The following is a 13721-nucleotide window of genomic DNA, read 5'->3' on the forward strand; positions in this document are numbered from 1 at the left end:
AAAAAAAAAAGAAGAAGAAGAAGAAGAAGAAGAAGAAGAAGAAGAAGAAGAAGAAGAAGAAGAAGAAGAAGAAAAGGAAGAGGAGAAGGAGGAGGAGAAGGAGGAGGAAAGGGTGAAAGGAGGCTAAGGGATTAAAGTACTTGCCATGCAAGCATAAGGATCAGAGTTTGGATTCCCTAGCATCTATATAAGTATTGGGTGGGCGCAGCAGCCTGCCTGTGAACCTAATGGGCAAGCTGGCTATCTGAATTGGCAAGTTCTGGGTTCAAGTGAGAGACCCTATTTAATTAATATACAAGATGAAAAATGACCAAAGAAGAAACATGACATCCACCTCTGGCCTCCATACACTTGCTCCTGCCCAAACATGTGTATTCACATACATACACATATACAAACACCACCATGTACAACACTCACACATGCACATACAAAATGAAAAAAACAGGTGAGGTAAAGAAAGATTGAGAAAGGCCCATCAACCTCTTGTCTCTACACATATATGTACATGCACCCAAATACATATTAAATAGGCATTTGACTTTAAAAATCAAAAAATGTTTTTGTTGATAAATTTGAAAGGTTTTGCTAAATGTAAAGACTTTGAGCTGGGTCATAAAGAAAAGGTAAGGTTTGGTAAAAGGAATGCATTAGTTTGCAGAGGAGAAACAGGAAGGACTGAATGGGAGAGGAGGTGATGTGGGGTACTCTTCTGTATATGTGTTGCTTTTATTGGTTAATGCATGAAGTTGTTTTGGCCAATGGCTTAGCAGAGTAAAGCCAGGCAGGAAATCTGAACAGAGATATATAGAGAGTAGGCAGAGTCAAGCAGAATCCACCCAGTCACCCAGGAAACAAGAGATGGAGAAAATGAGGTAATGCCGCAGCCATGTGGCAATACATAGACTAATAGAAATGGGTTAATTTAAGATGTAAGAGTTAGCTAGAGCCGGGCGGTGGTGGCGCACGCCTTTAATCCCAGCACTCAGGAGGCAGAGGCAGGCAGATCTATGTGAGTTCGAGGCCAGCCTTCTCTAGAAGAGCTAGTGCCAGGACAGGCTCCAAAGCTACAGAAAAACCCTGTCTTGAAAAACTAAAAATAAAATAAAGAGTTAGCTAGAAATATGCCTGAGCCATAGGTCAAACAGTGCTGTAACTAATATAGTTCTGGGTGATTATTCAGGTCTTGGAGGCCAGGAAATGACAGCACAGTCTCCTGTTTACAAGGAGAAAATGGTCTGGTTTTGTTGAAGCAATGTATTCTGTAGTGGACAAGTAAGAGATAAGGCTTCAGAGTAGGCTGGAGAAAGGAGATGAGGCCCAAGTTTGGGGGAAGTTTGTATACCAGCATAAGAAATTTAAAATTAATGTAGCAGTTGGCTGGGAACCATCAAATCTTTGCGTAGGAGTGTATAATTAATTACCTCAGCTGTGTTTTAAGAGAATTAATCTGGCATCAAAGTACAAAATGAATGGGAAAAAAGTTACAGAAAGAACTTTGATGATATAGACCACACTTGGCACCTAAATTCTGCCATTTATTGTATAAGTAGGACAGGCTATTTCATCTGTCTGGGTTTCAGTTTCTTTACCTGTCAATCCAACATCAAGGTTATGAGGATGGGATGAGATGAGATCATAAACAGTGCTTGGGCCAGATTTGTACTCAGTGAGTATTAAGATGCCTGTTAAACAGACTATTAACAAATGGAAAAGCTGGACGGTGGTGGTGCACACCTCTAATCCTAGCTCTCGAGGGGGGGGGGGCAGGCAGATCTCTGGATTCAAAGCCAGCCTTGAGAGAGAGAGAGAGAGAGAGAGAAGGAAGAATGGAGGGAGGGAGGGAGGGAGGGAGGAAGGGAGAAGGAAGGAAGGGAAAAAGGAAGGAAGGAAGGAAGGAAGGAAGGAAGGAAGAAAAAGGAGGGCTCAGGATCACACTGAAGGATATAAACTTGGAGGAACAGTAGTATGAAACCCTGGTGCTAATTAGTTTTTTGTCAACCTGACACAAGCTGAAGTCATCTGAGAAGAGGGAACCTCAATCAAGAAACTGACTCCATCAGACTGACCTATGAGCAAGTCTATAGGACACTGTCGTGACTAATGATTGATGTGGGGGGGCCCAGCCATTGTTACCTCTAGGAAGATGGTCCTAGGTTCTTTTTTGTTTTTATTTTTATTTTATTTTTTAAAAAAACGCAAGCTGAGAAAGTCATAGGAAAGCCAGAAAGCAGTGTTCCTCCATGGTCTCTGCTTCAGTACTTGCCTCTAGGTTTCTGCCTTGCTTGACTGAGTTCCTGCCTGGCTTCCTTCCATGATGGTCTGTAAATTGCAAACTGTAAGGCAATAAATCCTTTCACCTCCAAGAAACTTTTGGTAGTGGTGTTTATCATAGCAATATAAAGAAAACTAGGACAACACCCATGTGATTATGAGCCAGAATGATAGCAGAGTTGGGATGATTCCCATGAAACACAAGGACCTCTTTAGGTTTTGTCTGCTTAGAGGGGACATTAAGTTTGAGGGGCTGGACTGTTAGACCAAGATGATTCTAGTTAACAGAGATGAGGGGCTGGTGAGACACTGGTACAGTTGTCAAGCTAGATTAGTATTTTTTTTTTTTTGGTTTTTCGAGACAGGGTTTCTCTGTGGCTTTGGAGCCTGTCCTGGAACTAGCTCTGTAGACCAGACTGGTCTCGAACTCACAGAGATCCGCCTGCCTCTGCCTCCTGAGTGCTGGGATTTAGACTAGTATTTTTAATAAATGAGAAAATAGAGAACAAATAATAAATATATTTACTTTATAAATAAAAATGTGTCAGGGTGATGGGAGTGGGGTAGCGGCAGGGCACACCTTTAATCCCAGCACTCAGGAGGCAGAGGCAAGCAGATCTCTAAGTTTGAAGACAGCCTGATCTACAGAGTAAGTTCCAGGACAGCCAAGACTACAGAGAAATCCTGTCTTGGAAAAAAAATAAAAAATGAAAATGGGTTATATCAACAAGGACAAAGGGAAGAGAAAGAACAGGGAGGCTAAAGATAAAGCCCAAGTGTGCTTATTTTGAGGGTGTGAGAAGAGCGTCAAAGATTATGTGTTCTCTCATAAGAGAACAGGGAGGAGGGAAGGGAGTGGGAACTTGGATTGGTATTTTTATCTAAAAAAAGAAAGAAAAAGAGAACAGGACAAGAATTCAAACAGTGTAAGTTCCCTGCCTATTCAAAACCACTGTTCTGAGCAACTGAGCAGGTGGGAGCTGTTTTGTAGGAAGGCCTGAGGCATGACCATTAATAAGGAAAAACCACATTAGTCATATTGCATTACCAATGAAGCTTACTGGCCATCCTCCCTAAGGATCTAGCACAAACACAATTTGCAGTGGGAAACAAAGCTCTTTAATGTCTCAAAGGAGCAAAATAAATTTTACATTAAAAAATTAGGTAGCAGATGATACCTCAAAGAACCTTTGGAAACTGGCTGCCTAGTGCAGCAATTTATTCTCAGAAAAGACTGTAAACTTAAAGACATTTTAACTCTGGGAGCAAATTCTTACATCATATTAATGAAGTCTAGCCCTAATTCAGCTCATATAAGGGGAAGTCAAATTTTGCTTCAAAGCACCTTTGTCATCTGAAAACAGACATACAAATGTGTGTAGCTAGACGAAAAAACTGGCTGGAGTAGGGATCGTGATTCTCCTTTATGGTGAGATTCTGAGTAAGCAGAATATTGTTTTTCATAATTTCAGCATTTGCCAAAATTATTTAAAAATTGCATCTATTCTAAATAAAAACACTTTTTAATGCAAAACAAAGCAACCCATAGTCCTATCATTTATATTCACTGAGATATCAAGGGGAAAGAAAAATTACAATTTATCTTGAGATTCTGTGAAAAATGACTTAATAAATATTCACATGGATAGATTACAAAGTCAGAAAAATGAAGCAATATATGTTAGCAACTGAAAACTTTTACTATTTGAACTACACAGCCAATCTCTTATTATTAGAGTTCTTTTCTGGGAAGAAAATGAAGGTCCTGATGTGGACGGCATGAAAATGGCAGGCGAATACACAAGGGCACATCAGATACACTTTCTCTGATAGAAAGCTTTCTCCCAGTCTGAGGCGTGGCCATTAATGTGGGATAACTACTTTAGTTGTACTGGAATACCAATAATGGTGCTTCCAAACCCTCTGCAAATGGGCTGTCTACTAAGACTGTTTGCTCTCAATAGAGACTGTATACTTTACACTCATTGTATATATATATATATATATATATATATATTGGTTTTTTCGAGACAGGGTTTCTCTGTGGCTTTGGAGCCTGTCCTGGAACTAGCTCTGTAGACCAGGCTGGTCTCGAACTCACAGAGATCTGCCTGCCTCTACTCATTGTATATTTTAACTCATGGAATGAATCATTGTCTGTGCTAATGGAATAATATTAGTGGAGTCTAATTCAGCTTGTGCAAGAAGAGGCAGTCAAATTATGTATAGCACACACAAGAGATTGGGAAGTTGCTTGCTTGGGAACCCTAGGAGGCTCAGGGTGCTAGCAGCAATGGATACAGGTGAATCACCAGTCTGTGACTAAGGAAATAAATTACTTTAACAATCAATGTCCAGAAGCCCATGGGGATGGGTAATGTAGTTTTAGGGTAAACAAAAGATATAAAGGATGTAAATGAAACTGAATTCCTTGAGTCTACAGCTTGTGTTTTGAAAGGTGCTGTATAACACAGGGCACTTCTGGCACTGAGAAAGAGAGAAAAAACTCAGCCAGTAAATATTGGACTTGTTTTGAATTTGTGTTTTCACAATTACTTTGTCTTCATTCTACCCCAGATTGGCTATGGCAGCAAAGACAACTGATGTCTTAGTTATTTTATGATCATAGAAACAATGCTGACCTGTTTCGATCCTGGTGTCAATCTCAGGATTGACTTTTGATGCACAGCCCTCATCTGTCACACAGTTTTTCACTGTCTTCTCCCTAGAGCTGTCACAGACAAAGATTTATTTAAAACTCAGAAGAACGCTCCTTCTGAATCACCCGTCTATGCTGCTTAGAAAATATTAGCTCTTCATTTCCCCCAATGCTCTAGGACATATTAATATAACCATACTTTACAGATATCTCAGTAGAGGCCACAATTTTTTAAGTCATAATATTTATAATGAAAACTATGATTAAAAAAAAGAACACCAACTTTTAAGTGGAAAAGTTGGAAAATTCAGAATGTTCTGTTTTTTTTAACTGAAACTTAAGTCTAAAGAATAGAGAGGCTATGGTTTTTAAAATGAAAATAGTATAGTTAAGTCACATGGTTCTGCTAGTACAAATTATAGAAGAGGCTACTGTAGCTATTAGGTAGAAAAACAGATTAAAGAGGGAAGTGTTGTACTTGAGGTAGTTATTTGGGAAATACAGGAAAGAGCCGTGTGCAGGCTCTTAATACTCATTTAACCATAAAAGTCCCTCTACAGGGCTCGGCAGTTAAGAGCAGAGAATCCCAGATTCAATTTCCAACAACCTCATCACAACTGTTTGTAACTCCAGTTCCTGGGGATCTCCTACCCTTACATGGACATACATGCAGGCAAACCACTCATATACACAAAATAAACCATTAAAATAATTTTTAAAAATCCCCTCTACTGCTCTCTCGTCTCTCTCGCCTCTCTCTCTCTCTTTCTCTCTCTCTCTCTCCTGCTCTCTCATTTCCTGCCCCCCTTTGCTTCATGCTCCCCCCCTCGCTTCTCCCCCTTCGCTTCATGTTCTCTCTCAACCAAGTGCACTCCAGTAAAACGTGATCTAAGAAAAAAAATCCCCTCTACTATTATCCCCCTTTTATAGGTATGTAAACTGAGACTCAGAGAGCCTTTAAGAACTATCTAATCTACTAGGGACCAATAAGACATTGTGATATTGGACAAAGTAGAACATCTTAACCTCTGGTTTAGCAGTCACTTGAAGGTAACTTTAATAGATTAATGATGGCATTCTTTAAATAGTATATATTGCTCTATCTCTATCTTATTATAGTAAACAGGAAATTACAATATATTTAAAATAGGATTTGGTGCCGGGCGGTGGTGGCGCACGCCTTTAATCCCAGCACTCGGGATGCAGAGGCAGGCGGATCTCTGGGAGTTCGAGGCCAGCCTGGTCTACAAGAGCTAGTTCTGGGACAGGCTCCAAAACCACAGAGAAACCCTGTCTGAAAAAAAAATAGGATTTGGTTTACTATATATATTTTATATATAAATATTTTAAAATTCCATTCCATTTATGTTTACAGTAAGATAAATTTTATTTTTATGTAAATTATCCTCAATAAACATTATATTTAAAAATATGGAGACAAGGAAAAAAATAGAAAATTAAGGATCCTTTCTGAAGGTTATACCATGAAACAAAGGTCAGAACAAAGATAGCTAAAATAATCAGTCAGTGGTGGCACACGCCTTTAATCCCAGCACTTGGAAGGCAGAAGCAAGTAGATCTCTGTGCGTTCGAGGCCAGCCTGGTCTACAAAGCAAGTTCCAGGACAGTCAGGACAGTTATACAGAGAAATTCTGTCTTGAAAACCAAACCAAACCAAATAAAAATAAATAAATAATAAAAAATAAAGCTAAGATTACTTGGAAAAGAAGATGTCAGATCAGTAGGTATTGGCTTCATTTATTCATCATCATCATCATCATCATTACTATGTATGCATAATGTGTAAGCATGGGCAAGTACGCCACTGTGTGTACAGAGGTTAAAAGACAACTGTGTGGAGCTGCTTCTCTCCTCCCATCTTTATAGAAGTCCCAGAGATCAAATGCAGGTCACCAGACTTGCATAGCAAGCACCTTTAGACCCCGTGAGCCATCTGATCAGCCTCAGTTTTCCTCATCAAACAAACTTTTTTTAACAACTTCTGTAAAACAGTCATTGCTATAGGCACACACTAAAGATACTACAATAAACAAGGTCCTAATCTCATTAGTTTCATGAGTTTATGTTCTAATTAGGGGGAAGAAAATAAGTAGTAAACAATATGGGTTGGGGGAATGGCTCAGTGGTAGAGGACTTGCCTAAGGAGCCAAAGGACCTGGGTTCAATCCTCAATACTAAAGAATACTAAAGGTAAATAGATAAGTAACAGACTTATTATGATAAAGAATAGAAAAATAATGTGGATATATGATTATGATATCTTGTTAAACACCGTATGTATAGGAAGCAAAATACTATAAAGTCAGATATGTATACATACACATATTACACACAAATCACACATGTACATGTAACATTCACATATATCTAACAATATTACTCTATTTATTGTGTGTGTGTGTTCATGTGAGTGTATATTTGTGGAGGACAGAAACTGATATCAGTTATCTTCCTTGACTGCTCTCCATCTATTTGTTTTTAGACTTAGTCTTCCCTGGAACCTGGAGCACATCTATGTGGCTGGGCTAGGGGGCCAGTGAGCCCCCAGATCCTTTTGTCTTTGTTGCTTTGGCACTGGGGTTACAGACATGTGCCACTATGCCTGTTTTTTATTTTTATTGTTTTTGTTGCTGTTGTTAATATGGATTCTGGGACTCCAAACTAATGTCCTCATGTTTGTGCAGCAGGCACTTTTCCTGAGTAAATCACCTCCCCAGTCACAAGAAATATAACTACTATTTATTTCTAGGTGGTGAGTAATACATTAGACCAAATGAACAGACTAATAAATACACTCATGTGTATTTAGAATTCACAGAAAAGTATTATAAATAGTTAACTCTTAGTAGCAAAACAGAGTAATTTTGACGTTTTAAAAATTATTTACATCATGGGGCTAGAAAGATGGCTCAGCAGTTAAGAGCACTGGCTGCTGTTCCAGAGGTCCTGAGTTCAATTCCCAGCAACCATACGGTGGCTCACAGCCATCTATAGTGGGATTTGATGCCCTCTTCTAGCACACAGGCATACATGCAGATAGAACCTCATATATATAAAACAAATAAATAAATTAAAAAATTATTTACATCATGAATAATTTCTATCAAATAAAAAACCTAATGTAATGTAGAGAGAGCCCGCCTTTTGGGGGCGGGACGGCCTCGGGCAAATGTTTACTTAAATTGGGGCGTGCAGACGCTGCGGCCCATTTCCTGTTTCCTATTTCTGTGCATCGCTGGAACTCCGGTTGTGTGAGTGTGCTATTTACATTAAAGTTGTATCAACTTATACCAATTTGTCTGTATTAATCCGATCTACCTTCAATGTAGCTAATTAAAAAGTCTCAAATTACATGTGTTCATTTCAGCGTGGTATGTACATTCATGCGTGTGTCACAGCATCTGTATGGAAATCAGAAGACAACTTTCAGGAGCCAGTTCTTCCTTTTTACCATGCGAGTCCCAGGCACTGAACTCAGGTTGCCAGGCTTGGTAGCAACTACCTTTACCAATTAAGCTATCTCACCAGCCCTAGTAAGGCTAACTCTCAAAAGTCAGGGTTTAGTGTAGCAGATACATCTTCCTTTAGGAGGACTTTATAACAAGAAGTGGAAAACTATCTAGATACTTGAGAGCCTTGAGGTCTCTACTCTGTAGAGTTTTTGCTTTGTTAGAAATTTGCCTGCGGTGATGAAATTCTAGTTCAATAAGAAAAGACCGTGCATGGATGGTAATTCTGCCAAGAGAGGGTAGAAATCTTGCAGTGTCCCTGTTGATACATTGTGACAACGTTGAAGAATTTACAGCAATTACATCCAAAAGAAACTACAGTTCAAGAACAAAGAGGGCTTGGTTTTCCTCCCTATGAACCTGTTTGTAAATAAACAATTTTATTCCAGATCTGAGAATTCTGCTGGAAAGTAAGGAAAGAAAACTAAAAACTCCCTTCAACAAAACTAAAAAAAAATTAAGAGATTTTTTTTCTTACCTTTTTTCCACCTCTAAAAGAAAATTTTCCCTGTTTCCCAGCTGACTGAAATGCAGCTTGGCAGCTTTCCTCTCACTATCACGCACGGCTCGGTCATCTGCAGGCAGAAACCGGGGTCTGAGCATTTTCTTTTTCAGAGTCAATAGTAGTAGGTCAGAAAACCATATTTACAGAGGAAAAACTGAAGACCAGACTCATCTTCATGCATTAGAGACAAGTCACAACACAATTCTATTATGTTGTCACTAGAGCAAGCAGTAACTCAGATGTCATAGCAACAATTGCTACCCAGGTCAAGTACTCCTTCAGGAAAGCAAAGTTTGGACAACAAACAATCTCATATTAAGACCGAATGTCACATTTTTCTGAAATATTTTTTAACTTAGTTTCCCAACAATAACTTTTCCAGGGCCATTTGAAATTAAATTTTTTATCAATAGAAAATATATATTAAGCAATGAAATCATAAGGAAATAAATGCAGACTAGCACAGTCTCAGGAATAGTTTTGTCCCTTGTAAACTAGCACTGGACTTCTTTTACTACTATAATTGATAAAGCTGGGCCCCTGGAAAATAAGTCTCAACTTAGAAATGTTCTGTTAAGGAGGAAGTAGTGGAGAAACCATCAGCCGAACAAAACTAAAGGTGGAAGTAACTGATAAAATCATAGATGGTCATTCAATAAACAATAAAAGTACATGTCATACATCCTGCCAACACAGAGTTCCAATAATGTTGACTGATAAACACATGTCTCCTGCCAGTGCACACTTTGGCTCAACTTCCCAAGGTTAAGAGGCAGCTTACTTCACTAAAGTTCTTGAAGGAATGCAAGAGGAGGGAGGATCTCACCCAGTTTTTCCAGAGTTTGCAGCGTGTACACGGCAAAAAGCCTGTAATCTGTATCTTTCCTTACAACAGGATTGAGTCTCAAATCTAGTTCTTTGAGGTAGGGCAAGGGTTGTAGTCGGGACACTTCCACTAATGAAGGAATGTTGTTATAATATAAGTTCAGATCTTGGAGTGAACATAAATACTGAATACCCTGAAAGAAAAAAAAGTACATTAAGCAACTTCACATTGTTGGTTCTTATAAACACTGTTCAACTCAAATCTGTCTCTTCGTGCGTGTGTGTGTGTTTGTGTGTTTGTGTGTGTGTGTGTGTGTGTGTGTGTGTGTAGGGCAAAGGATGATTTAAGAATCTTCCTCAAATTGCTCACTACCTTTTTTTTAATTGTTTTTTTTTTTTTGAGACAGTCTTACTGTCTAGCTCCTGGAACTCTGTTCTGGGTCTCACTATATAGGCCTCAAATTCAGAGCTCCTCCTGCCTCTACCTCCTAAGTGCTAGGATTAAAGGCGTGTGCCACTATAGCTGACACCACTTTGTTTTTTGAGACAGAGTGTGTCACTGAACCTGTAGTTCACTGATTGGTCAGCAAGCTCCAGGCATCATCCTATCTTTGCTTCATCAGACCTTGACCTTTTATGGGTTTTGGGATCTAGAATGAAGGCGTCCTGTTTGCCCAGCATGCACTTTACCAGCTGGGCCCTTCTTCCTACTTCTTGTATTGCCCTCTGCTCCCCTGACATGGACACTTTTTGGTTTTTATTGAGATCACCATTTCGTGATCTTCCTAGAAAAAAATTCAGTGACAAAACAGGCAAGTGTTTTCCATGTGTCCTGTGCACCACCATCACCTGAATCTCTGGGTATGTCCTAAACTGTGTGTCCTGTGCACCGTCATCACCTGAATCTCTGGGTATGTCCTAAACTGTGTGTCCTATGCACCATCATCACCTGAGTCTCTGGGTGTGTCCTAAGCCATGTGTCCTGTGCACTGTCACCACCTGAATCTTTGGGTGTGTCCTAAGTGATGTGTCCTGTGCACCATCATCACCTGAATCTCTGGGTGTGTCCTAAGCGATGTGTCCTGTGCAACAGCACCACCCAAATCTCTGGGTGTGTCCTAAGCCCACCCAGACTTCCTCTCAGAATGGGGACTAAGAATCTGTATGTTTGCAAATCAGAATTTTAATTTTTTTACTTGCATTGGAATGTATTGTACTTGGCAATGCAAGTTTCATGAAGTTTTCCCTGAGAACAAAAAAATAAAATTTACCTAATATTTCATAAAAAACTTTAAGCAAAAAAGGTGAAAGAATTTTATAGAAGGTAATAAAATATAGTTGGGGAACATTTAAAAAGAAGATCCTATACCTCCAAGGCTAGTATTTTCTATCTCTTATTTCTTCTCATGAAATTATGAACTGAGCTGATCTGGCTGATCATGGACTATGGAACCCACCTTTAGGCTAGTGATCAAATTCCTTGATAAATCTAAGGATCGGAGATTTTTGAAATTTCTGAAGGCATCACCAATAGAATGGATTTTTCCAGCATATGATCCCTGCAATGAAAGCGACTCCACCAGTTCTGAAAAGAGATCATCAGTAGTGTGTTAGGATCTCAGTGAAAACAGGCTCTCTCCTTTCCCGTAGGAATCTGTGAAAGGTCTTCCACCCACAGCTCAAAAAAATCAGATCTTTCGCCTTGTGTGCCTGTTGGGATATGATACCTGTCCATTTGGAAAAATAACAATTGGCTCCAGGTAAAACTTTAAAAAATCAGCTCTTTAAGCTGGGCGGTGGTGGTGCACGCCTTTAATCCCAGCACTCAGGAGGCAGAGGCAGGCGGATCTCTGTGAGTTCAAGGCCAGCCTGCTCTACAAGAGCTAATTCCAGGACAGGAACCAAAAAGCTAAGGAGAAACCCTGTCTCGAAAAAAAAATTACTGATTTATCTGGATTTTCCATGGCTTTGGTCTCTTTAGTTTAATTTTGAGGCTTCGTCTTACTAGGTCCCAGGCTGTTCTCGAACTTTCAGTAGTATTCCTGTATCAGCTTCCTGAACTCTGGGGTTACAGGCATAGGTCAACTATGCTTGCAAAACAAAATTTGAAAAGAACTGTTAGAATTCAGGTTTTTAAAAAATATTCTCAGGCCAGGTGGTAGTGCGCACAGCTTTAATCCAAGCACTTGGGAGGCAGAGGCAGGCGGATCTCTGTGAGTTCGAGACCAGCCTGGTCTACAAGAGCTAGTTCCAGGACAGGCTCCAAAGCCACAGAGAAACCCTATCTCGAAAAAACAAAAAACAAACAAACAAATAAAATCAACTAGACTTTGAAGAGCATTGAATATAGATGAATCTCAAATTTTTCAAAACGAACTCTAGCAGATTTGGTAGGCCAAACTGAGAATTGCAACCAAAACTGAAAAGGTGTTCTACAATATCCAACTTGTAGGCAAATGCCAGAGAACTTAATTTAAACAAAAATTTAAAAGTGCTGGAGCAGTTTGGGCCTCAAAAATGTTTGTTTGTTTTTGTGTTGAGTCAGGATCTCACTATATAGTCCTGGCTGGCCTGTAATTCATTACCAGGTGGGCATCAAACTCAGATCCATCTGCTTCTACCTCCTGAGTGCTGGGATTAAAGATGTGCACCACCATGCCTAGCCCTCATAAACTTTTAAAAGCCATAAACTGAAGATCTCATTCGAGACTCAAACCATATTTTGTAGTAACTGGTACAAGCAGAATCTGGATAGAATACAACAGAGATGATAGTTTCATACACAGGTCTGGAAGGGAAACAGACAGGCCAACCCCGGGAAGGTGGCACTAAGGGCCTGTTTTCCTGTACTTTCTGAATACAACAGAAGGGGGAGCTCTACATCTCTCCTTCCCCCACGTGAGTTTCAAAGACTAAACTCAGGTCGTCAGGGTTTGTGGCAAGGATCTTTACACATGGAACGATCTTACAATCCTTTAGCTGTTTTTTTAATGGAACATAATTTTTAAAGATGAACTAACTTTTTATGTGCATTGGTGTTTTGCCTGTATGTATGTCTGTGTGAGGATGCCAGAATCTCTGGAACCAGAGTCACAATAGTTGTCAGCTGCCATGTGGATGCTGGGAACTGATCATGGGTCCTTTGGAAGATTAGCCAGTGTTCTTAACTGCTCAGTCATCTCTCTAGCTGAAATATCACTTTTTTTTTTCTTTTTCGAGACAGGGTTTCTCTGTGGTTTTTGAGCCTGTCCTGGAACTAGCTCTTGTAGCCCAGGCTGGTCTCGAACTCACAGAGATCCGCCTGCCTCTGCCTCCCTAGTGCTGGGATTAAAGGCGTGCACCACCACCGCCCGGCTGAAATATCACTTTTATTAGGAAAAATATCTTAGCAAATTACACTAATCTTGACTAGATATCTAGCAGACTTTACCTCTTTTTTTTTTTTCTGAGATAGGGTCCCATGTTGCCCAGGCTAGTCCCAGACAAACACGTAGTTAAGACTGGCCTTGAATTCCTCCTGATCATTCTGCTTCTAGCTCCTGAGTGCTGGAATTATAGGTGTGAGACCACATGCCTGACAGTAAACATTGTGTTAAAAATAAAGTAAGCCTGTCACTTCAGGAGAGCAACTGGTAGTCACTTGCTATCTATGATAACATTTCAGATACCAATATACATATATATGTATATATAGGATTTTAGGGCTGGAGATGTAACTCAATGGTAGAACATAGGCTCAGCATGCACATGGTTCTAGGTTTAATACCCAACACTCTTTTCCTAAAAAATAGAATTCCTAAACAATTTTATCTGCCACCATGAATTTGATGCTTCCCAGTACTTAGGTTTTTCTAATGAGATAGTGGTAATACTTAAAAAAATCTGAGCTGCTGGGCGATGGTGGCACACGCCTTTAATCCCAGCACTC

The 13721-nt window shown here is 39.7% G+C and overlaps 1 protein-coding gene across 2 annotated transcripts in view; it reads right to left on the reverse strand.

Annotated features, from left to right (window-relative positions):
- The window catches only part of Lrrc36 (leucine rich repeat containing 36), a 57795-nt gene that overhangs the window by 31336 nt on the left and 12738 nt on the right, over positions 1 to 13721 (reverse strand). For both annotated transcript variants that reach the window (XM_005345475.2, XM_005345474.3), the window contains exons 2-5: positions 11251 to 11378; positions 9795 to 9987; positions 8942 to 9038; positions 4917 to 5005 (exon numbers count right to left, since the gene is read on the reverse strand). In XM_005345475.2, the coding sequence (XP_005345532.1) occupies positions 4917 to 5005; positions 8942 to 9038; positions 9795 to 9987; positions 11251 to 11378 (507 nt within the window). The remainder of the gene's footprint in view (positions 1 to 4916; positions 5006 to 8941; positions 9039 to 9794; positions 9988 to 11250; positions 11379 to 13721) is intronic.

Source organism: Microtus ochrogaster, chromosome 4 (assembly GCF_000317375.1).
Source record: "Microtus ochrogaster isolate Prairie Vole_2 chromosome 4, MicOch1.0, whole genome shotgun sequence".
Classification (NCBI taxonomy): Eukaryota; Metazoa; Chordata; class Mammalia; order Rodentia; family Cricetidae; genus Microtus; species Microtus ochrogaster.